Below are 23,986 nucleotides of genomic sequence, written 5' to 3'. Positions count from 1 at the left end.
GGGAGCCCGATGCAGGACTCGATCCCGGGACTCCAGGATCATGACCTGAGCCGAAGGCAGTCGCCCAACCAACTGAGCCACCCAGGCGCCCTGTTTTTACCCTTTGAGTAGCTTATGTCCTTTTGGTAAAAATTATTAAAAGTCTAATAGCTGGTTCTTAACACTGAGGCCATCACAAGCATCAGTGGTATTTTTTTAAAAACACAGATGCCCCAAACCTACCTTTTCATATACTGATCAGTATATCTGTTTGGGTTCAGGCATTTGTATTTTGAAAAAAGCTCCACATCTGATTCTGGCACATGGGCAGTGTTAAAAACTGTTGGTTTAAACCAACTTTAGATTAAGAAGGAAAAAAAAAAAAAGGGAAGTCATAAGTTAAAACCCTTCCTTTAAGTTATTGTGACAAATACACACTAATGGGAAAAATTCACTAGGATCAGATCTCTGATTTCACATCAAGGAATCCTAAATCCTAGAAGCTTGGAAGAAAAGTTCAACACATTATAATGACTCAAGTAACTTCTTTGCCTTTATCCATGGAATTTGTAGTACAGGCTCTTAATGTGTAAGAACACAGTAAATCATTCCCAATTTCACATGTACTATTATAGTAGAAATACTGGTGTCCAAAAGCAATTATCATTACGTACCTCTTTCTTGTCTTCTTCATGATCTACTCCAGATTGGAGTGTCAGTGGAATTTGGAATTCAGTGTTCAATTTTGATTGATAGTCATCATAAACCTGTTAGAAGTCCAGTCACACAAAGTGACAAAATTGCCAAAAGCTAGCCCTGTATATGCTTTTGATATTTTCATCTATTGTTTCTTTTCTCCTGCAAACTTAACCTCATCTGGATAAAATCAAACAATTAAAAAATCAATAAAATAAAATAAACTAAAAACGAACGAAAGAAGCAGATTCAGAAGAAATAAACCAAAGGAAATGACTCAGGTCAAAAACATGGGTAAATTCATAACAAATCAAAATGTTCAGAATGAAAGTTCTTCTAAAGTGGTCACTTGAAATCACTCTGAGTTTGCTTAGGACTGAATCCAGGATATAAAGCCAGATCCCTTATTATCTCAAATCTGTAATCATTTTCAATGTACACAACTCTTTAGGTGGGTGTGAGCCCAAATAAGAACCTGAAAATATTATAACATCAACTGACATGGAAGGGAGGAAACTGGAGCTAATTTTCCCCCATATTACTAGAAAAGCCTTATGACATAACTTGGTATATACCTACTTTGTTATGGGTCAAATTATGATCTCTAACTTTTAGAATGAAAGCTTAGTATTACTTTTTTTAGCTTAAAAGTTATGTATCTTTTAGCAAAGTTGCAGGATATAAGATCAGTATACAAAAATCAATTGTATTTCTTTATACTTGCAATGAACAATCTGAAAATGAAATTAATGGAAAAATCCATTAAAAATACCATCAAAAAATTACTTAAAATAAAATTAACAAAGTTGGTGTAAATTTTGTACTCTAAAACCTACAAAACATTGTTGGAAGAAATTAAAGAAGGCCTAAATGAATGAAAAGACATGAAAGGACAGATAAGATGGCAGTACTCCCCAAAATGATCAACAGATTTAACGCAATCTCCATCAAAATTTCAGATGACTTCTCATAGAAGTTGACAGGGTGATCCTTAAATTCAAATGCAAGGGACCCAGAATAGCTAAGATGGTTTTGAAACAGAAGAACATAGTTGGAGGAATCACTCTTCCCAATTCCAATACTTACTACAAAGCTACAGTAATCAAGATAGTGTGGTACTGGCATAAGAACAGACTTAAAAAAAAAAAAAAAGAATAGATTTATAGATCAATGGAACAGAACTGACAGTTCAGAAATAAACCATTATATTTACAATCAACTGATTTTTGGCAAGAGTGTTCAATGGATAAGCATTTCAACAAATGATGTTGGGACAACTGGCTATTCACATGCAAAAGAATGAAGCTCAATTCCCACTTTATACCACATATGAAAATTAATTCAAAATGGATCACAGACCTAAATGCAAGAGATATAAAATTCTTCGAGGAACACATAAGAGTAAATCTTCATGATCCTGCATTAGGTGGTTTCTTAGATATGACATCAAAAGCACAATCCACAAAAGAAAAAGTAACTCAGACTTCTTCAAAACTAAAAACTGTTGTGCTACAAAGGATACCATCAAGAAAAGAAAAGGAGAGCCTACAAAATGGGAGAAAACATTTGTAAATCATGTAACTAATAAGGGACTTGTATGGAGAATATATTAAGAATTTACAAACTCAATAATCAAAAGACAAATAACTCAATTACAAATTGGGCAGATAATCTAATAAGCAGTTTTCCAAAGAATACAAGTAGCCAATGAGACATGAAAAGATGCTCACTAATGCGGCACCTGGGTGGCTCAGTCAGTTAAGTGTCCATCGTCAGCTCAGGTCATGATCCCAGGATCCTGGGATTGGGCCACGCGTCAGGCTCCCCGCTCAGCAGAGAGCCTGCTTCTCCCTCTCCCTCTGCCTGCTGCTCTGCCTACTTGTGCTCTCCCTCTAGCTCTCTGTCAAATAAATAAATAAATAAAATCTTAAAAAAAAAAAAAAAAAAGATGCTCACTATTAACCATCAGGAAAATATATATCAAAACCATGATGAGATACCACTTCACACCCATTAATATAGCTATAATTAAAAAGACATTAAGTGCTGGTGAGGATGTGAAGAAATTAGAACCCTTATACACTGTTGGAAGGAATGAAAAACAGTGCAGCCGCTTTGGAAAACAGTTTGGCAGTTCTTCAAAAGGTTAAGCATAGAGTCCCCATATTCCCAGCAATTCCACTCCTTGGTATACTCAAGAGAAATGAAAACACATATCCACAGAAAAACTTGTATGCAAATACTTACAGCAACATTATTCATAATAGCCAAAAAGTAGGAACAATCCAAATGTCCATCAATTGATGAATGAATAAATAAAATGTGCTATATGCATAAAATGGAATGTTATCTAATGAGAGGAATAAAGTACTGCTATATGCTACAAGGTCAATGAACTTTGAAAACATTATGCTAAATGAAAAAAGCCAGTCACAAAAGGTCATGATCCAATTTATATGAAATGTCCAGAATAGGCAAATCTATAGACAGAGAGACTGGTTAATGGTTGCCTAGGGTTGGGGGGTGGAAGAAAAAGGAATTGGCTGCTAATGGGTAAGGACTTTTGGGGTATGATGAAATGTTCTAAAATTCATTGTGGCAAACTTTACACAACCCTTTGAATATACTAAAAACACTGCACTGTACACTTTAAATAGGTGAATTATATGGTATATAAATTACAGTCAATCCTCAATATTCCATACTCCTTATTTATGAATTTGCCTACTCACTAAAATTTATTTGTAATCCCAAAATTAACACTTGTGATGCTTTTATGGTCATTTGCAGACATGTGACAAATTTGAGTCACCAGATATGTATGTTGCCAGCTAAGGTTGAACAAGGTGATGCTCTGCTCTTTTTGTTTCAGCCTTCAAACTGTAAACAAGTATTCTTTTCAAGGTCTATTTAGTGCCAAGGTTTTTGCATTTTTGTGCTTTTTCTTGGTGATTTCACTATTTAAAATAGCTCCCGGAGCACCTGGGTGGCTCAGTCAGTTGAGTGTCTAACTCTTGATTTCAGCCCAGGTCATGATCTCAGGGTCCTGGGATTGAGCCCCAGATCGCGTCAGGCTCTGAGCTCAGGGGGAGTCTGCTTGAGGATTTCTCTCCCTCTCCCTCTGCCCTTCTCCTGGTTCATTCTCTTGCTCTCTCTCTCTAAAATACATAATTTTTTTAAAGAGATAAAAATAAACAACAGAATAAAATAAAATAAAATAAAATAAAATGGTTCCCAAGCACAGTGTTGAAGTACTATCTAGTATTCCTGAGCACAAGAAGGCTGTGATGAGGGGCGCCTGGGTGGCTCAGATGATTAAGCGTCTGCCTTCGGCTCAGGTCATGATCCCGGGGTCCTGGGATCGAGTCCCACATCTGGCTCCTTGCTAAGTAGGAAGCCGGCTTCTCCCTCTCCCACTCCCCCTGCTTGTGTCCCCTCTCTCACTGTCTCTCTCTCTGACAAATAAATAAATAAAATCTTTAACAAAAAAAAAAGAAGGCTGTGATGTGCCTTATGGGGAAAATACATGTATGAGATGAGCTCATTCAGGAATAAGCTATAGTGTTACTGGCTCTGAGTCCATGTTAATAAACCAACATTATATATTAAATAAAGTATCGTTAAACAGAAATTCACATAAAATAAAGTTAGGTATTGATGAGTGACCAAAACATTGTGATCAGAGGCTCACAAAAAACTAACTCTGTATTTCCCCTAGGAACAGTGGTTTAGTATTCACCAATTCAATGTTTGTGGCAACTTTATATAACTACCGTGAATAACAAGAATTGACTGTATACCTCATTATTTTTAAAATTATTTATTTGTTATAGATAAAATCCAAAAATGATACATAGCAGAGACTGATGGTAGTTACTTCTGGAATTTTGGGTTATTTATTCTTTTTTTTTGTGTTTACTTTTGCTACAATAAAAACGAAACATTTTCTGCTTTCAAAAAAGAAAAACCAGGTTTTCAGCACTGGGCAAGGGGTAAGCTCACTATGGACCCGTCTGTCTCACTGATTCTAACTAAAGCTTCCAGGAAATGTGGCCTGTGGTATCTGGAGAGTGTAGGGATTGGGTATCCTGAGGAGGAATGAGCTAGAAAAGTAGATTCCTCAAATCTGTGTACGAATTGGCGTATATCCCCAAATCGTCCCTGAGTTATGCACGCATGGGATGGACCTAAAGGAGTATAATGAAGGCTTTGAAAATTGAACTAACATTGGAGCCACTCTTCACAGAAGGTGAGAAAGAACTTATAAACGTAACCAGGTTGATTGCCTGCTAGAACAAATAAACAAAAGATGCAACATTCTTCAGAGGATTTCAAAAGAAGCCAGAGTCTCACAATATAATATTCAAAATTGGACCCAGAAGAAAGGATGGCAAGAGAATCCAGAATATGGTCCAAAGACAGATAACTCTTCTTCTGACATAGTAGGAACAGGTAAGAATGCCAAAAAAACAAATGGCTGAGGGAGGTAGTGCATGATGGCTTCTATTTTCTTCATCAAAGTCTGAGAGTATGGGGATGTAGCAAGAGCTTTACAAAGTATTTAAGATTTACTATTATTAGTGTGGGCCATAGGAGAGGGGGCTGACAAAGGGCAAGCAAGAAAAATGCTAAGCAGCATGGGGGACACAGCAGCTGTGACCATAAGCCCAAAGTATGACTGTGATCTAAATCTACACTGTTAAAGTGTTTTTTCCAATAAGGCGGGATTATTTCAGGAGCCTAAAAGGAGAAAGGACTGATCCAGGAGATTGAGGCTTGTATGGCAGAAGGACAAGAAGAAGAGCTTCTGACCACCAAGGCAGCACCCTCAAGCAAACAGAGTTAGGTATGCCTCTTCCGTGCTCAATTAATGCCCTATGCACCCTCCACCATTAATTATGTTGCTTATGTGTCAGTCTCTCTTCTTTAGATTGTCTGAAATTTGTGTTCTGTGTCTGATTCACAATTGTATCTTTGATATTTAGCATCTAAACAATGGCTAACACCTAACAAGGTGTTCAATAAATGTTTAATTGATTAATTCAAAACATATTTAGCAAGAGACTGTCCAGTACCAGGCTCTGTACTACGAAGGCTGTCCATACACTGGTAAACACATCAGGTGTGGTACCTCTCCTCATAAAGCTTACAGACCAGTGGAAAACATGCTAAATCAATAAATTATTACAGGGGCGCCTGGGTGGCTCAGTCGTTAAGCGTCTGCCTTCAGCTCAGGTCATGGTCCCGGGGTCCTGGGATCGAGCCCCGCATCGGGCTCCCTGCTCTGCGGGGAGCCTGCTTCTCCCTCTCCCACTCCCCCTGCTTGTGTTCCCTCATTCGCTGTGTCTCTCTCTGTCAAATAAATAAATAAAATCTTTAAAAAAAATAAATAAATAAAATAAATTATTACAAATTGTTTTGTGTAGTGAGAAGGAAAGAGAACGCAAGGATAGAGAAAAACAGAAGCGAGGAGACCTATTTTTAATAAGGTGGTCGGGACAGTCTTTTCCAAGGAGAGAACATTGAAGCTGAAACCTGAAAGACGAGAAGGGACCAGCTTTGTGAAGAAAAAAGAGAAGGATAGCCAGGCAAAGGAAAAAACATATGCAACAGACCTGAGGTAGGAAAGAGCCTGGCATACTTCGGGACATATAAGTAACGATGTAGAATAAAACACGACAGTGTACCTTTAGGCCAACCTAATAGAGACAAACTAAAAATTATAAAAGAGCTACATAGTAGTCCTGAAAACCTCAGCCCAAATCCTACTTTCTGTCTTTATGCTCCTTTTCTCCTGCTGCTCTCTTAAAAGGGCCAAGAGGAAATGTCTCTTTATCTCTTTTATATATCCTAACAACACTGGTTGCCTGAAGGCTCTGTTGTTAAAATAACATAAAATCACAAGATAGAAATTATCTAGACAGTGATCAATTCTAGTGGGAATAAGCTAGACTTTAGTTAAGCCATGGAGGAATCTTAGGAGGCCAGATTATTTTAATGTTTTCTTGAAAAACTATAGATCTTAACTCAGTACATCAAAGCTTAGGCAATATAACCCTAATAAGCTCCAGCCTACACCCTGAACAGCTTATTTCTTGGTGATCCTGTCTTATGCTCTACTAGCCTATCGATGGAGATCTAGGCCTGGCCATTGGGTGGAAGATCCTCCTGACCCCTCTCCCTCAGAAACCACACATTTCTTCCCCTCTCATGCCATAAAAGACAATGGCCATTAGAAATACACCTCTTATAAAGAACACACATATAAAATACAGTTTTTCCAATACCCTAGGTTTCGGGAGAGCACTAAAGTAATCTTAGGTCAGGACAAATTTTACACACTATGAACTAAAACAAGAATCTGTTTGTTGCTCAGCCTTACCACTCCCAGCTCTGTAGGTGCCTGCAATCCTACCTAAATTCCATTACTCATACTCTACCTGTCTTCTGCTGGAAGCCTCTGTCTGGTGCTTGGCTGGCAGATGCTGCTGGTCGTCCAGAAGCAAATCCTCTTGCCATCTTTCAGCTGTCCCAACAGACGGCTGCTGCCTGAAGTATAAGCTCTAAAAGAATACAAAAGCAGTCACCAAAATATGTGAGCGGTGACATAATGCTAGTAATGCTGCAGGGATAGCCCTGACATACTCTATACAGGTCTGTTAGATTAGTCGCATACATTATGGCATAAAAGTAGACACTACACTCCTTGCCACTATTATGGATCTTAACTGTATCCACAAAGCAGTCCTAAGTTTCTTCATCTATAAAACAAGGATAATCACAGAATCTATCTCCCCAGATTATTGTGAGAATGAGAAATGACACAATGGATACAAAGTTCTAGAACTATTTTAGTTATGGAAAGTGCTTAACAAATGTAAGCTGTTACTCATATTATTAATAGTATTAATAAGAGAGAACACTACCAGAAGCAACAGGAACACTGTTGTTAGAAGCATAGCTCTGGCAAGCCCAGATCAAACTCTAACTGATTTACTTTCTGTTTACTTTTGACTGCACTCTGCTCTACCTGCTCTCCGGCTGAACCTGGATCCTGGATATCATGTAAATCATATTTGTGGTGCTCTGGAAATAACTCCTTTCTCCATCTCTCATCTGTCATATTACGTAAGGCCTGCTCATAGTTCCTGTGCTAAAAGACAACGTAAACATTGAACATCAATTGTTGAAGCAGAAGCATCATGCCAGGGCAATGGTAAAAGCCTCAGTGAAGAGGCCTGAAGTAGTTTCAACAGGTCAGAATGGTATGATACATCACAGAACTAGAGGACAGGATAGCTTTGCCCACTATTTACTGATCTTAACACTAAATCCCCAAGTAGTTACTATATTTCCCTGTTAAACTTGAGCCAAAATCTAAGCAATTTATTCCTCACTATGCTCTGCTCTACTTATCCCCCAGAGAGCGGGATCTTTTTTTTTTTAGATTTCATTTATTTATTTGACAGAGAGAGACACAGCGAGAGTAGGAACACAAGCAGGGGGAGTGGGAGAGGGAGAAGCAGGCTCCCTGCGGAGCAGAGAGCCTGATGAGGGGCTCAATCCCAGGACCCTGGGATCATGACCTGAGCTGAAGGCAGACGCTTAAGAACTGAGCCACCCAGGCGCCCTGAAAGGCGAGATCTTAAACACTGGGTGAAACATACCGATGGCACTCCAGAAGCAATTCTTCTTTCAATCTCCCATTTCTCACAAGATGAGGGTTGCTTGATATACTTGCTCTAAAGGAACAACAAAATACAAAACTATTTAAGCAGAAATGATTAGTGACAACTAATGACATCAGTGACAACTCCAAAATAATGATACTAGGGGAGGATAACATACCAGAGTTGGTGGGCATGTGTGCCTGCATGTGTTAATGCAAAACTCCCATATATAAATCAAAGTAGGAAGGAAAATAGTATAATGAATCCCAAGATACCCAACCCCCAACTTCAATAATTAGTAACATTTTTTTTCCATCTGTCTCTTTTCCCACTTTTTTCCTGGACTATTTTAAAGCAAATCCCAGATTATTCTGGTACTTTTTTTTCTTTTTTTTTTTTTTTTTTGCATGGGTAACTCTTTATTCAATAATATGTTTGGAAGAAGTAAGGCAACAAAGTAATATTTTTACAATGTTGCTAGCATTTTCCCAAGGTACAGCTAGGAAACAAGCTTGTGTCATTTCCACAAGCACTCCTACTAGATGTCCCCAGTAACTCCATTCACAAAAACTAGCAGTGGTAAAGTTCAGGTAGTTCTCAGGTGGCAAACAGTTTGTTTTATCCTTCCTCATAACTGGTTTGCAAACTGGTAGAGCAGAATGTCTGGTTTTGGTGTACTCAGTTGGCTAAGAGGAGAAGCCCTTCAGTATTTATAAAACTAAATGCAGAAAGTCAAATATACTCCAGGATGTGAGCTTATGCAAATGTCTACTGTTAATCAATCAATATTATATGAACCCTGTCTCTTGGTCAACCCAAACGACAGATATGCTTTCTCACCTGGACAGACTTTAGGTCTGGCACATTTTGAAATAGCTGAAAATGTTATGCTCTTAGCCTCACTCTAGAAGCTTTAATTCTATGTAGCCTCCATGTGAACTAACTTGATAAGCTCCAACCCAAATCTTAAGTAATTTCATCTGTTACTCTTTTAGGAAGGAGAGTCCTCCCCCTGTATTCTGCTCTACCTGTTCTCTAGGGGAAGCTCGGTCCTGGGTTTTAGGTTCAACATACTGATTATACTCCAGAGGCAATTCATTGCTCATTCTCTCTGCTCTCATAAAAGATGGCAGTTGCTTGAGAAACATGTTCTAAAGGAATAAAAATAAAAAGCAAACTGTCTGACCAGGGCAACATGCTAATCATAATATTGTAGGTTTCAGTGAGAACTCCAGGGAAATGGTACCAGGTGAGGATATTCTGATACATTTTAACTTGAACAAGGATATAATACTTTTATTTTATGCTATTTATTTTTTAAGGATGTAACACTTTTAGCTCAACTCTGTAAACCTGAATTTTTAATCCTAAACCATGTACAGAGTAGTCTGACAAACTCCCCGTATGTTAAGTAATTTAGGATCTGCCACAACTTCCCACACTGTTCATGTAGGAACAGTGTGTTGGTGGTAATACTGGGGGCTTCAGCACAAGTTGTAGCATAATCTTAGTAAACTAAAATAGTTTGATTCTACAATAAGAATATGAATGTGATCTATCAACCTTCTAAATGACAGAACTGATTTGGTTGATATAGTTCATCAGACCAGGGTCTTTTGCACCTGTTTCTATACTTCATGTTACTGATTATTGAGAATATATAAAATCCAGTTACTTTAGCTTCTGTTTATCTCCTTTTTATTTTGCTCTACCTGATCTCTGACGAAGGTCTGGTCCTGGAGTTTAGGAGGCAGATACTGATAACCTGCCAGAGAATAGTCTTCTCTCCCTTTCTCACTTGACATATCAGAATATGACTCCTTGAAGTGTACTTTCTAAAAGAAAACAAAAACACTAATTATAAATTGTCCAGTAGGAGTAATATGATAGTAATAATACTATAGGCTTTATTGAGAGCCTTACAGTAATTTTTTTAACTCGAGATAATGTGAAATATGGAATAAAACAGAAAGCCATACTTTCTGTCATTTCCGAAGTCTAGCTGAGGACAACCTTTGCAAGTTCCAAACTAAACCCTTAACAATTCAGTTCCTGCTGGACTCTCTCCTTTTTCTGTTCTACCTTGTCCCTGGTGGAGTTCTGATCTTGATGCCTGGGTAGAATATCCTGATGGACATCCAGAGGAAACGCCTCTCTCCCTCTTGGGCCTATCAAAATTGATGCTGGCTGCCTCAAATTTGCTTCCTAAAGAAAGAACAAACACAAAATACCAATTGTTCAGTTAAGAAAGATCAGTTAACCAATACTTTAGGCTGTGGTGAGAATTCTGGCATTAACTGAGGTCAGAGTATAACTGAACATATGAAATAGAAGAAAACACTATATTCTATTCCACATAAGCCCACTTACAACCCTATGTGATTTACTTCCTGTTGATCCCTTTCTTCTTATTTTTGGCCTAACTGATCTCTGGTGGAGGGCTGGCCTTGGAACCTGAGTAGTAAAAGATACTGTTGCACACTTGTGGGCCACTCCTTGTTCCATCTTTCAGCTGTCAAAGCAGATAATGGCTGCCAGAAATATTTTTCCTAATAAAGATTAAAAAAAGAAAGTAAATTGTCCAGTAAGGGGTAATGTGCTGCTAATACTTTAACATTTAATGAGAACCCCAGACTTTTGAGGAATTAATGAGGAAACTATTTTTTCCAACTATGACTCTCCAAATCAGCTGCAATTTAGTCCTTGCAAATCCCACTCCAAAATTTAAGTAGCTATTTCTTCTTGTTATATCTCCTTTCCACTCTATTTACCTGATCTCTGGGTAGAAAATGCTGATGCTGGTCTCTGGGTAGAAAATCCTGGTCCTGAAATTTGGATTGAATATTCTGGTCTTCAGGGAGAACATGCTGGTCTCTGGGTGGAAAATGCTGGTCCTGACATTTGGGTAGAATATCCTGGTCTCTGGGTAGAAAATCCTGGTCTTTAAGTAGAAAGTCCTGGTCCTGACATCTGGGTAGAATATTCTGGTCTTTGGGAAGAACACACTGTTCTTTCGGTAGCAAATCCTGGACGTTAGACACAATACTCCCATCATCTAGTTCAATATTCTGGGCTTCTGGCATAATACCCTGAGTTTTTATCTTAACAGCCTGGGCTTTAGGCTCAATAGCCTGCGCTTCGGGCTCAACAGCTTGGCTTTCCAGCTCAATAGCCAGAGTATTGAGTCTTGGCTCAACACTCTTGGCTTCTGGCTCAATACTCTCAGCTTCTAGCTCAACACTCTGGACTCCTGTCAAATCACCCTGGGTTTCCAGCAGATCACATTGGGCTTCTGGAAGATAATCCTGGGCTTCTGGAAAAATATTCTGAAGGCCTTGAAGATCTAATTGCTTTTGCTCTTCCTCTTTCATCACAGCAAATAGTGGATTTTTGGATTGTACTTTCTAAAAGTGAACATAAACATCAAATATAGAATGCCAGGTAGTAGCAACACTCTAGATTTTCCACAAGATTCCTAAAATAATTTCAAAAAGATATGGTAGTCAGGGGCGCCTGGGTGGCTCAGTGGGTTAAGCGTCTGCCTTCAGCTCAGGTCGTGATCCCAGGGTCCTGGGATCGAGCCCTGTGTCAGGCTCCCTGCTAAGTGGTGAGCTTATGTCTCCCTCTCCCTCTGCCTGCTGCTCCCCCTGCTTGTGCTCACTCACACACTCTCTCTCGCTCTCTTTCAAATAAATAAAATCTTAAAAAGAAAAAAAAAATAGAGTAGTCAAATTACTAGAATAAAATGGGAAATTATAATCTTTGCTCGACTTAACAGAACCTAAATCTATAATCCCAAACTAGTGCAACAATATGGTATCACTAGTCCAAATCACACTTAGTTTAATTTTTATTATACTATCTCCTTTCACTCTGCTTTACCTGAACTCTGCTGAAAGGTTTGTCCCTGTCTTCAGAAAGGAGATGCTGCTGGTCTCCCCAAAACAAATTTTCTGTCCCTTTCTTATCTATCATAATAGATGAAGATTCCTCAGAGTCAGGTTCCTACAAAACAACACAATCAACAATGTAAAAAAGTATCGATTACAGGTATAAACAATGTGATTACAATAAAATCCTGGGATTCAGCACACTATTAATATAATTTGGTAGGTCAATATAATCAAATATTATAAAAACAGGACATTACAAAAGAAGCATAAGACTATATAATGAAAATTATAAAACACTGTTGAAAGAAATTTAAAAAGATCTAAATAAATGGAAAGAGATCCCATGTTCACAGATCTCAGAAGATAGTATTAAGACATTGATAAACCCTCAGTCAACTGGTTTTCAACAAGAGTGCCAAGAAAATTCAATGGAAAAAGGATAGTTTTTCAACAAATGGTACTGGGACAAGTGGATATCCACATGCAAAAGAACTAAGTTAAAACACTTCCTCACCACATATAAAAATTCACTCAAAATAGATTATAGACCTATATGTAAGAACTAAAATTATAAAATTTTTAGGACACATAGCAGAAAATATTGATGACTTTAGATTAAGCAATGGTTTATTAGATACTACATCAAAAGCATAAGCAACACAAGAAAAAAGAGATAAACTACACCAAAATTAAAAATTTTGTACAGGGCGCCTGGGTGGCTCAGTTGGTTAAGCGACTGCCTTCAGCTCAGGTCGTGATCCCAGGGTCCTGGGATCGAGTCCCACATCGGGCTCCCTGCTCGGCGGGAGGCCTGCTTCTCCCTCTCCCACTCCCCCTGCTTGTGTTCCCTCTCTCGCTGTGTCTCTCTCTGTCAAATAAATAAATAAAATCTTAAAAAAAAAAAAAAATTTTGTACAAATGATAGCATTAAGAAAGTGTAATGACAACCTACAGAATGGGAAAAATATCTGCAAATCATGTATCTGATAAGGGACATGTATCCAGAATATATAAAGAACACTTATAACTCAGTAATAAAAAAACCAAATACCCCAATTAAAAAATGGACACCACATTTGAATAGACATTTTCTCCATAAGAGACATATAAATGGGCAATAGGCATGTGAAAAGATACTCAAGATCATAAGTCATCAGGAAAACACAAATCAAAAGTATAGTGAGGTATCATTTCACATCAGTAGGATGGTTATAATCAAAAAGATGGACAATAGTAAGTATTGGTGAGGATGTGGGGAAATTGGAACCTACATATATTGCTGATGGAAAACAACTTGGCAGCTCCTCAAACTATTAAACACAGAGTTAGCCTATGACCCCAAAATTCCATTACTAAAGAAATGAATGTCCACAAAACAACATGTACATAAGTGTTTGTAGCAGTTATTCACAAAAGCCACGAAGTCCATCAACTGATGAATGGATATACCAAATGTGATAAAGCCATAAAAGGAATATTATTCAGCAATAAAAAAGGAATGAAGTACTGATACATTCTGCAACATAATGAAAATATGCAAAGTGAAAGAAGCCAGTCACAAAAGACCACATATTATATGATTCTATTTAGATGAAATGTCCAGAATAAGCAAATCTATAGAGACAGCAAGTAGTTTAGTGGTTGCTTAGGACTAGGGGTAGGGAAAGGAGTGAATGGGAAATGTTTCCCATGGGAAACATGGGAAATAGGGTTTCTGTGGGAATGGGAATAGGGTTTCTTTTAGGGGTGAAGAAAGTGTTCTAAATTAGATTACGTTGACAGTTGTACAAACCTGTGAATATACTAAAAACCACTGAAATGTATACTTTAAATGGGTAAACTGTGTGGTATATAAATTATATCTCAATAGAACTGTTAGGAACAAAATAATACTGGACATTAGAATCTTAACCCTCAAACCCAAACATAATTAGCATAATTAGCTGTGGACGGCTCTAACAAGCCATTATTTTTTCCCTTTATTCTTTACATTTCCCTCCCTGATTTTCTATAAATTTCTGGCAATGTGAAGTAGTTAAAAGACCAAAGACCTTGACAGACCTTAAAGGTCAACTGTCCTCTTGTTCCTGTATTTATCTTGAGGGATGATGACTTCCTATAAAGTGCTTTCTGAAAAAAAAAATTAATACAAATATAGATGGTCTAGAGAAAGCAATATGCTCATGATACTAAGTTGAGTTTTTATGAAAGATCTGGAATGATTTTAACAGATGAGGGTGGTTTAATATAAATAAAGAAAAACAAGTGGTGAGTTCTACTTCAGATTTACAAACAAATCACTCACACATCAAACATGGAGTGAAATAGGCTGCTAGGAGAATATATTAACTTTATAAATGACAATTTGTCCCTATCCCAGCCAGGATCAATTTTAGGAGGCTTATGATTTTATCTTGGTGACGTGACAATGTGCAAGCAAGTATATCTTCTATTTGTATCTCTATATCTGGAATAACAATAAGAACCAGACAGATTTTAAGGTCAGTAAAAAGTCTAACAAGGAAATGAAACCAGAGTTCAACTGGGTTATGGATTGTGTCCTTTCTGACTGGCAGATTTCCACTTCATACAACTGAGGGGGTAGAAAACTGTTCAGAAGTGAGGGAAAGACCACATACTTGATATAAGAAATATAAAAAATTACACTAATTTCTTTTATCAATCTCATTTCTATGGAATAGATGTTTCCAATGTTTTAGCTGAAAAATACACATGCATTCTTTGGAAGTAGCAGTCAGTCTGAATTCATCATCATCATCATCATAATGAATTTACATTTAAATGGCATCTCTGACATATAAAACTGGTTTATACAGGATGTTATCTCAGACTTAATTCTTCTCCCTTCTACTGAATGATGCTTTCAGTCAGACCTGTAAACAAGTACTTTTTCTGGAAAAACATCAACTGAAAGGTTTGAACATGTTTCACACAATATAAAATATGAGTCTCTAGGATCTGATGACTCTTTTTTTTTTTCTGGTTTACTAGAATGTGTCCAACCACTTCCTTCTAACAGTACCCTGGAGTCAGTCTAATGTCACAAACTGGAGTTGCCAAATCCATTAGGTATGAAAATTGTCTAAAAAAACAAGCCACTGAGAAGAATTTAGGTACAAAAGAAACTCTATCTTGAGAGTCATAACAAGACAATGCTAGAAAAAGGTAACCATACTGAATGCATCTGGGATGAAATGCCGTATGTGACACACACACCCATGCCCGCTTGTTTCTTATATTTAACTATAAATGTCTTAATTACCACTGAAGAAAGAGACATTATAGGTTAGCATTCTACCAACTGTAAACATATAAGAGACAAACGTTTTTGATGGTTGTGTTGAGATACTTAAGGAAAAAAATACAAAAAATATATATATAATCTAGGAAGCAAAACTAGGAAAGAACTAAGTAAGGGACAGAGGTGGATGATGGCCAAAAAAAAAAGCAAAAAAGATGAAACAGTCCATTTTACTAGATGCTGCCTATCAAAACTTGAAATTAATGCCAAAATGAGTAAACACAGGAAAATACATGAGTTTGTTTTCAACACCCAAATTTGTGAACACTGAAATAAGTAGGCACAGAACAATGTCATTTTACAAGTATCACCTTAAATATCCTTTTAAGTCACATTTAGGTTCCAATTATTCACTCTAACCTTGTATTTTGAATTAAAAGAATTTCTTTCTTTTAACAGTATTGGTTTTTTTCCTGATTAGAAAGTAAAATATGTGCATTATGAAAAATTTTTTAAATAGAGAAAACAGAGAGAAAAAAATAAAAATCACCTGTAATAATGCTAACCAGAAATAATCAGTATTAACCTCTTGGTCCATTTCTTTCCAGGCTTTTGTCTCTGCACACAGCATTCCCTCCCAATCTCTTTATTTTGCTTTATTTTTTTTATAGCACTTATTGTTTGAAATTATATTCTACATTTATTTGCTTATTTATTATTTGCTTCCCTACTAGCACAGAAGCTCCTTGAGGGATCTTTGTCTATATTTTCTCTAAGTCCTGCTTCTAGAATAATGCCTGGCAACTATAAACATTCCATAAATGTTGGCTGAATAAAGTTTTTTAAATTGAGAATATATTGTATATAATCTTGTATCCTACTTTTTTCACTTAACTTTGCATCACACTTTCCCTTGTCTTCATATATTCTCTGAAAGCATGATAACTTTTAGAATAGCTATATGTGGATACACCGTAATTTTTTAACCATTCCCTACTATTGGATATTTCAGGTTATTTCCAATTATTTTTACAGTTCTAAATAATGTTGAGATGTAAATAAATCTTTATTTGTACTTTTTAAAACAATTTATTAGAAATAAATTTACCTCTTGAGGGGGAAAGGTTTTCCTTCTACCATCTGGAAACACTGACGCATTTTTTTTATTCACGGTCTTAAAAGATGCCAGCCGGTGACGGGCCTGTTTCATGGTTTGACTAAGCTGCCAGGAAAAGGGAAAAAAGAGCAAACAAAAACAGGCTAAAGTTTTAATACCCAATTCACTAAGTGTTCCAACAGGAAAACAGGCCCCTATTATTAAAAAATGCCAGACCTAAGACAAGAGGATTACCTGCAAAGGACACTTTGGTCTGCTGATAGTATTTTTACATGATTTTCATTATTCTAAGATACTATATTTCATAACTTGATTTAAGTGCTGTTATTCAAATTTTTTTTAACAACATATGCTTTGTATTAAGAATGTACACAAAAATATCAGAACCTGAAAGTTGGAATTAATAAACTTAGAAATGATTGAGCAGATACATTGCTTACCTTCCATTCATCTTCTCAATAAGGAGTTATTTCTTCAACTAGTCCTTGCATGCCTAATCACTGTTATCACTCCTTGCTAGAAGACTCTATTCCTAGTCCCTCTAAAATTCTTTTTTCCTATTTACAGGAATCCCTTCTTCACCCCTAACATTTGAAGACTGTAGCTATTGTTTTTTCTCAAATCTCCTTTCTTTCAGGAAGCCTTTCTAAGTTAAGTCAGAACACAAACTCAAACATCTCAACTCATTTGTTTCAAGTACTCTAAGTAACAGCTGATAATAAGTATTAATATTAAATACACTGGCTTTGTGTTCATTCCTTATATCTACCTACTAATTTCATTAAGCACCTATTTTGATTTCTTTTTCAGAGAAGCATAGAATATTTTATTTTTCACAAATCTGCACAGAATGTTCCCTTAAAGAAAATACAGAAATTAACAAAATACCATTTTTTAGGCTAAGCCCTACATCATGTGGAAGAAAAGTATATCCCTATGATACTCAGTAAAATTATGGCAAAACCAAGACCAGTTCTAACCCATCCAGCAAAAGTTTAATGATATCAATTCTCCCTTGAAGGCAAATCATGACCACGATTTACAGATATAAATAACAAACACCTTGATTTTTACTAATAGTGAGCTAGAGATAAAAGCACTCTCACTGCCAGCACAGTTTCCTTACAGTATATCACCTCTGTTTTGTCTTTGCTTTTAAAGGTCTACACCTCCAGCCACAGAAATCAGCTTGAAGCATTACTCTTTATTCTGCTAAGATGAGGACCTCTAAATTTGGTTAGCAGAGTGGCTAAAGGGGTCAAGATAGAGATAATCATATTGCAAAAAGAGATACATGTGCAGTTGAGGTTATGAAAAATACAAGAGCCACACATATGCCTGCTTTTGCTCATTACCAAGTATGGTAAATGTTATTGCCCTGCACAATGTGACCAAGGATTCAAAATACTCGTCGTAACAGATATGAAATAAGGATACATAATGTTCATCTCCCATCAACTCCAAACCTCTATTAGAGTCACAGATTGATTTTAGTCCCTTAAGCAGGGTATTTCAACTGGTCCAACAGCTGGAGTATACATTATAGTCTTTCCATTTCTCTGTTATTACCATAACCCTTCATCAAACCTCAACCTGAAGGCCCTTTCAATGACTAACTATGAGGACTGTAACAGGCTGAATAATGGACACCCAAAGACACCAGGTCCTAATCCCTGAAACCTGTAAATGTTACTCTATAAGGAAAAAGGGCCTTTGCAGATATTATTAAGTTAAGGATCTTGAGATGAGGAGATAATCTTGGACTATCCACATGGGCCCTAAATGCCATCCCCAGTCCTTATGAGAGAGAGGTAGAAGAAGATTTGGCTTACAGAAGAGAAGGTGTTGTAAAGACGGAAGCAGGGATTGGTACAATGTAGCCACAAGCAAAGGAATGCCAGCAGACACCAAAAACTGATAGAGGCAAGGAACAAATTTTCTCCTAGAATCTGTGGAAGGGGCCCTGCTGACACCTTGATTTTGGCTCAGTGAAACTGATTTTGGACTTCCAGCCTCCAGAACTTCGAGAGAAGAAATTTGTCCTTTCAAGCCACTAAGTTTGAGGTGATCGGTTACAGCAGCCAAAGGAAACTAATACAAGGGCCAAAGTGAATGTTAATAAGTATTAAACAATAATAAAGAAAATAGGGAGATGTTACAAATCAAATTATTATTAAGTGGGCATCCCAAGCTATAGGCTTGCCAGTAACCTAGATCTTCCTCAAAAAGGCAGGCTGGGCCAATGAAGATTCTTTATCTTACATAATGAACTAGGAAGTATGAAAAGTCAGAGTCAGAAACTGAACTGAAAAGGTCCAAAGCTGGAGAAAAGAGGCTAAAGGAGCCTACATATGCCAAAGTTTCAGAGCTGTGATGATGAGAATATGAGGTAGTAGAAAATTAAGCAAATAAGGGAGAAGCATATGTGTAGAGACAGGGCAACCAACTCTCCCACTTTGCCTGGAACTGTCCAGGTTTAGCACTGAAGGTCTCATGTCCTCAGGCAATGGGGAAAGGTGGGTCACCCTACGAGGACCACCGAATCAATCAAGTTAGTGATTAAATATTAGTGGGAAGATCAAAGATCCTATGCTGTGTGATCAACGGAGCTAACTCAGACCTAAAAAAATTGTCCGGCCACACACTCCTTAAGGGAGTTTAGATTTGTGTGAGTTTCTGATTCTGTCTTTATTATCCCGTGCATATTCTTAAAATAAAATGAATTCTTGCAGCCAAAGAGCCTAACTCAAACACTAGTTTTTCAATGATAGATTACAGAAAACTTAACAGGTTATTTCATATTGTTTAAACCTTTCTTAATTACAAAAGTGAATTGTTATTTCCAGGGTTGAAAAAGCTGGAAAACCTGCAATATAAAGAGAGAATAAAAGTAAAAAAACAAGATAATAAAAGATTCAGTGAGAAACAAATAAAAAGCTGAGGTATACCATGCTAAAAAATAGTAGTGAGCTTAATAGTGTATAAATAAAAAGTTATTACATGGTGAGAAACAATGATCAGTTGTTCTTCAATTCCCCACCAAAATGAAGCTATCAAGGAACACAACAGAAACTCAATCCTTAGAGATAAGTACCAGTCTTAACAAAAAGTTCAGGGCTAGGCTAATTCTATTTTATGGGAACACTTGAAATTTCTTCTGGGTTTTATGATTATACTTCCTAACTTTAGGTACCCAATCTTAATCTACCTTAGAACAAGTAGGTAATACCGAGTATTATAAAAGTGGAGGATGGGGTGGGGGTACAGAATAAGAGAGGTCCTAGCAAAATCACATTTGGGGTATAGTTCCGTGTTCAGTTTTGAGGGTCATATTTGAAAAGAGCACTGAAAAACTAAATAACATTCAGAAGAAATCAACCAAGATTATAATGACAGAAAGCATTAGGAATTTAAGAATCAAAAGAGAAAAATGATAGTTATAATCAAATACTTGAAGTGTCTTAGAGATGACCACGGTTTTTTATTTTCTATTGCTTAAGAGTACAAAACTAGGCCCAAAGGGTAAAAATTATAGGGAGAAGAATTTGACTCAATATATTGAAAAAATACTTATAATTTCAAAACTTCTAAAAATGAAATAGTCTAAAAAGTAGTAAGTTGCTCAGCAGTGGCAGTGTTCTAGCAGAAACTAGATGGCCATTTATATATGAGACATTATAAAAAGAATTCGTTAGAGAAAGAAAGGTTAGACTAGATAATGTCTTTTCTTTTCCAACATTTAATTAAAAATGTAAATAAATTCAAACACATTGGAAACTTCAAACATACAGAGAAGTAGACAGAAGCTATAATACACACCACATACACATCAACCAGTTTTAACATTATCAATTCCTGGCCAATCTTGTTTAATATATAATGCTCTACTTCACCTCACCCTTACATTATTTTGAAGTATACCCCAGATGTCAAATCATTTCATCCTTAAGTATTTCAATATGTGACATGAATATGTAAAACCCTCCAACTCCAGGATTCTATGTTTCTATCACTCCAAGACAAGAAAATTGAAAAGTCCACTAACACTCCGAAAGTGAACTGCATTCACGATTTACTCAGCCACTTCTAGATAAACCAAGGGAGTTAGTGCTTGAACAATGTCTCACTGTCTAGTTCTTAGTGACACCTAGTGGATAAAAACTGAAACAGAAACAGTAAAATTGAAAAGCATTTATTGCCATGGTGGTGTAGGGGCAAAAGTTCATAGGCTTAAAGTAGTTTAGATCACTGAACATTCTTCAGTAGTTTATCTTTTAAGGAAAAAAAAAAAAACAGGGTATAAAAACTTTTTGAAATTTTATAACATTTCATGCTTTTCATAACCTGATTTCCTCCTACCTATCTAACCTCATTTTCTGTTACTCTCCTCTGTAAACTATCAATTAGAATGGTTCCATCACTTATTCCCAAATATACCAAGCTCATCATATATTCAAGACTTTTCACTGTTCCTCCTATCTCAAAATTCTCTTGAATTTACCAATTCAATTCACTTTATCAATTCAAAATATACAGCTCAAGTCCACCTCTTCCAGGAATTCTCCCACAAATATTTCCTTGGATTTAAAAATTTTTGACATCCCATAGCACAACTCTTCATCAGATACAGCAAATGTCTCTATATTATTATCTAATAGATTGGGGTCTGTTAGCTTTATATCTCTATTTGGAAATATAAACCCATGAAGGGTCCTATTTCACATTTCACTGGTATCTCTACAGTGTTTAACAAACACAGTATATTCAAGTATCTGTGACCTGATGTGTTCTATTTGTGTATTACACAGACGAAGTAAAATCCTCACACAGTGAGGCAATAGCTACGACACCATGAAAGCAACAACTATGTCTTCATCAGTGCTCCATCCCTTATACTTTACGCAGTGCCTGGCTCAATAAGTATTTGCTCAACAAACTGTTCATAATCTTCAAAAGGAAAACAAAAATGATTTATAAAATGATTACTACAAATCAAGCAATGGCAAGAAAAAGTCATAGTTTGGGACAAAGAGAAAAAAATGATTTTAAGTATTTCAATATAACATGTGCTTATAAAGCTTTTCCCTCTTGATACTAACACCACCGTTGGATTTGTTTCATGCTTATGACCGAGCACATAAGCAGTTACAAAACTTTTATTTTCACATTATCATCATTTTCTTTTTTCTTTGAAGATTTATTTATTTATTTTAAAGAGCAAGAGAGAGAGAGTGAGCCTGAGTGGGGGAAGGAGAAGAGGGAGAGAATTTTCAAGGAGACTCCCCGCTGAGCCCAGAGCCCCACACGGAGCTTGATCCCACAACCAGTGAGATCATGACCTTAGCCGAAACCAACAGATGGGCACTCAACCAACTGAGCCACCCAGGCACCCCCAGACAATCATCATCTACATTTTTGCTCTCCTCTCACTCTCCCTAGAAATACATTTTAAATAAGATGAAGGGGGGCGGAGCAAGATGGCGGAGGAGTAGGAGACCTGGATTTCGTCTCCTCTCAGGAATTCAGCTGGATAGGGATCAAACCATTCTGAACACCTACAAACTCAACAGGAGATCGAAGAAAAGAGTAGCAACAACTCTCTGAACAGAAAAGCGACCGCTTTCTGGAAGGTAGGACGTGCGGAGAAGTGAATCCGCGGCGATATTCGGGAGGATAGACGGCGGGGGAGGGGCCTCCGTCGGCCGCTTCTGGCAAGTGATAGAGCCGCGGAGCACAAAATCGGAACTTTTAAAAGTCTGCTCCGCCGAGGGACGTCACTCTGGTGGCTAAGCGGGGGGTGGAACCCTCTGGGACAGTGTGGTCTCAGGACCCTCGGGGTCACAGAAAGACCGGGGGTGCCTGAGTGCGGCAGAGCTCCCAGGTAACGGAGCAGGGAAGCCGGCTGCAGAGGCGGAGCCCAGGCGCGGGCTCTCAGCTCGGGGTGGCCATAAACCGTGATCCGCGGCACAGTCGGGCCCCTGCTCCTCCAGCAGGGACCCAACAAGCGGCAGATCCGGGGAGACTCCCCTTCCTCCCCCGGGAGGAGCCGCGCGGGGTGCACCGCAGGGATCTGCTGGGTTTGGAGACTCCACCCGGGGTCGGGTGCCAGAGATAGAAACGCGCGGTCACAGGCCGGGTGAGCACGGAGTGCGACCGGAGACCGGGGAGACGGGAGTGACTGACGGCTTTTCTCTGGGGGCTCACTGAGGAGCGGGGCCCGAGTTCTCGGCTCCCCCGGGGCGGAGATTGGGAGGCCGCCATTTTCACTCTCCGCCTCCAAAGCTGGACGGAAAGCTCGCAGGGAACAAAAGCCCCGGAGAGCAAACGCGAGCAGATGACTTAGCCGGGAGGGGGCAAGGGCGGGGCACTTCCGCCTCCGGCAGAGACATTTGGGAACCACGGCAACAGGCCCCTTCCCAGAAGATCAGCGAGAACAGCCAGCCAAGACCAAGTTTACCGATCAATGAGAACGGCAGAACTCCAGCGCTAGGGGACTACTGCACATAGAATTCACGGCTTTTTTACCATGATTCTTTAGTCTTTTAAAGTTAATTTTTTTTTAACTATCTTTTTTGTCTTTTTATTTCTTTTTGAATTTTTCTTTTTCCCTTTTTCAACCAACATCTTATCAATCCCTTTTTTTAAAAAAAACATTTTTATTTTTCATTTTTAGAGTCATATTCTATCCCTTCATAGTAGTTACCCACATTTTTGGCTTATATATATAAGTTGTTCTCTCTTTAAAATTTTGAGATAGTTTCTTCTAACAGATTAAAATATACCCTAAATCTCTAGTATATGGTGTTTTCTATTCCCCTGCCTGATCACATCCTCTCCCTTTTTTTTTCTTTTTCTTTTTTTTTTAAATCCTCCTCTTTCTTTTTTCAAACAACTTCTTATCAATTCCTTTTATAAAATTTTTTATAATTTCCATTTTTACAGTCATATTCCATCCCTTCATCATATCAACCCTTATTTTTGTACATATATAAGTTTTTCTTTCTTTAAAATTTTGGGAGGCACTTTCTTCTAAAAGACCAAAATACACCCCAAATCTAGTGTGTGGCACTGATCTATATACCATATAGATCATATTTGATCACATTCTGGTTGTTCTTTTGTTGTTGTTGTTTTGTTTTGTTTGTTTTTGTTTTTATCTTTATCTTTTTCTTTTTTTTCTTTTTCTTTTTTCTCTCTTTCCCTTTCTTATCCCACTGCTTCAGGTCTTTTCTGATTGTTTAAAGTATATTTTCTGGGGACGTGGTTACTCTGCTAGCATTTTGTTCTCTCATTAATCTATTCTCCTCTGCACAAAATGACGAGACGGAAAAAATCACCTCAACAAAAAGAACAAGAGGTAGTACCGACT

The 23,986-nt window shown here is 37.6% G+C and overlaps 1 protein-coding gene across 1 annotated transcript in view; it reads right to left on the bottom strand.

Annotated features, from left to right (window-relative positions):
• CCDC15 (coiled-coil domain containing 15) overlaps positions 1–23,986 on the bottom strand; it is an 82,587-nt gene that overhangs the window by 45,967 nt on the left and 12,634 nt on the right. Inside the window, exons 4-16 of the mRNA XM_035009441.1 lie at positions 16,609–16,722; positions 14,300–14,368; positions 12,228–12,350; positions 11,117–11,749; positions 10,765–10,894; positions 10,613–10,632; positions 10,428–10,550; positions 10,058–10,180; positions 9,374–9,481; positions 8,343–8,417; positions 7,706–7,828; positions 7,116–7,238; positions 654–746 (exon numbers count right to left, since the gene is read on the bottom strand). Of these exons, the coding sequence (XP_034865332.1) occupies positions 654–746; positions 7,116–7,238; positions 7,706–7,828; positions 8,343–8,417; positions 9,374–9,481; positions 10,058–10,180; positions 10,428–10,550; positions 10,613–10,632; positions 10,765–10,894; positions 11,117–11,749; positions 12,228–12,350; positions 14,300–14,368; positions 16,609–16,722 (1,857 nt within the window). The remainder of the gene's footprint in view (positions 1–653; positions 747–7,115; positions 7,239–7,705; positions 7,829–8,342; positions 8,418–9,373; positions 9,482–10,057; positions 10,181–10,427; positions 10,551–10,612; positions 10,633–10,764; positions 10,895–11,116; positions 11,750–12,227; positions 12,351–14,299; positions 14,369–16,608; positions 16,723–23,986) is intronic.

Source organism: Mirounga leonina, unplaced genomic scaffold (assembly GCF_011800145.1).
Source record: "Mirounga leonina isolate KUSES-001 unplaced genomic scaffold, KU_Mleo_1.0 Mir_153, whole genome shotgun sequence".
Classification (NCBI taxonomy): Eukaryota; Metazoa; Chordata; class Mammalia; order Carnivora; family Phocidae; genus Mirounga; species Mirounga leonina.
This window is presented reverse-complemented; position numbering and strand designations above follow the sequence as displayed.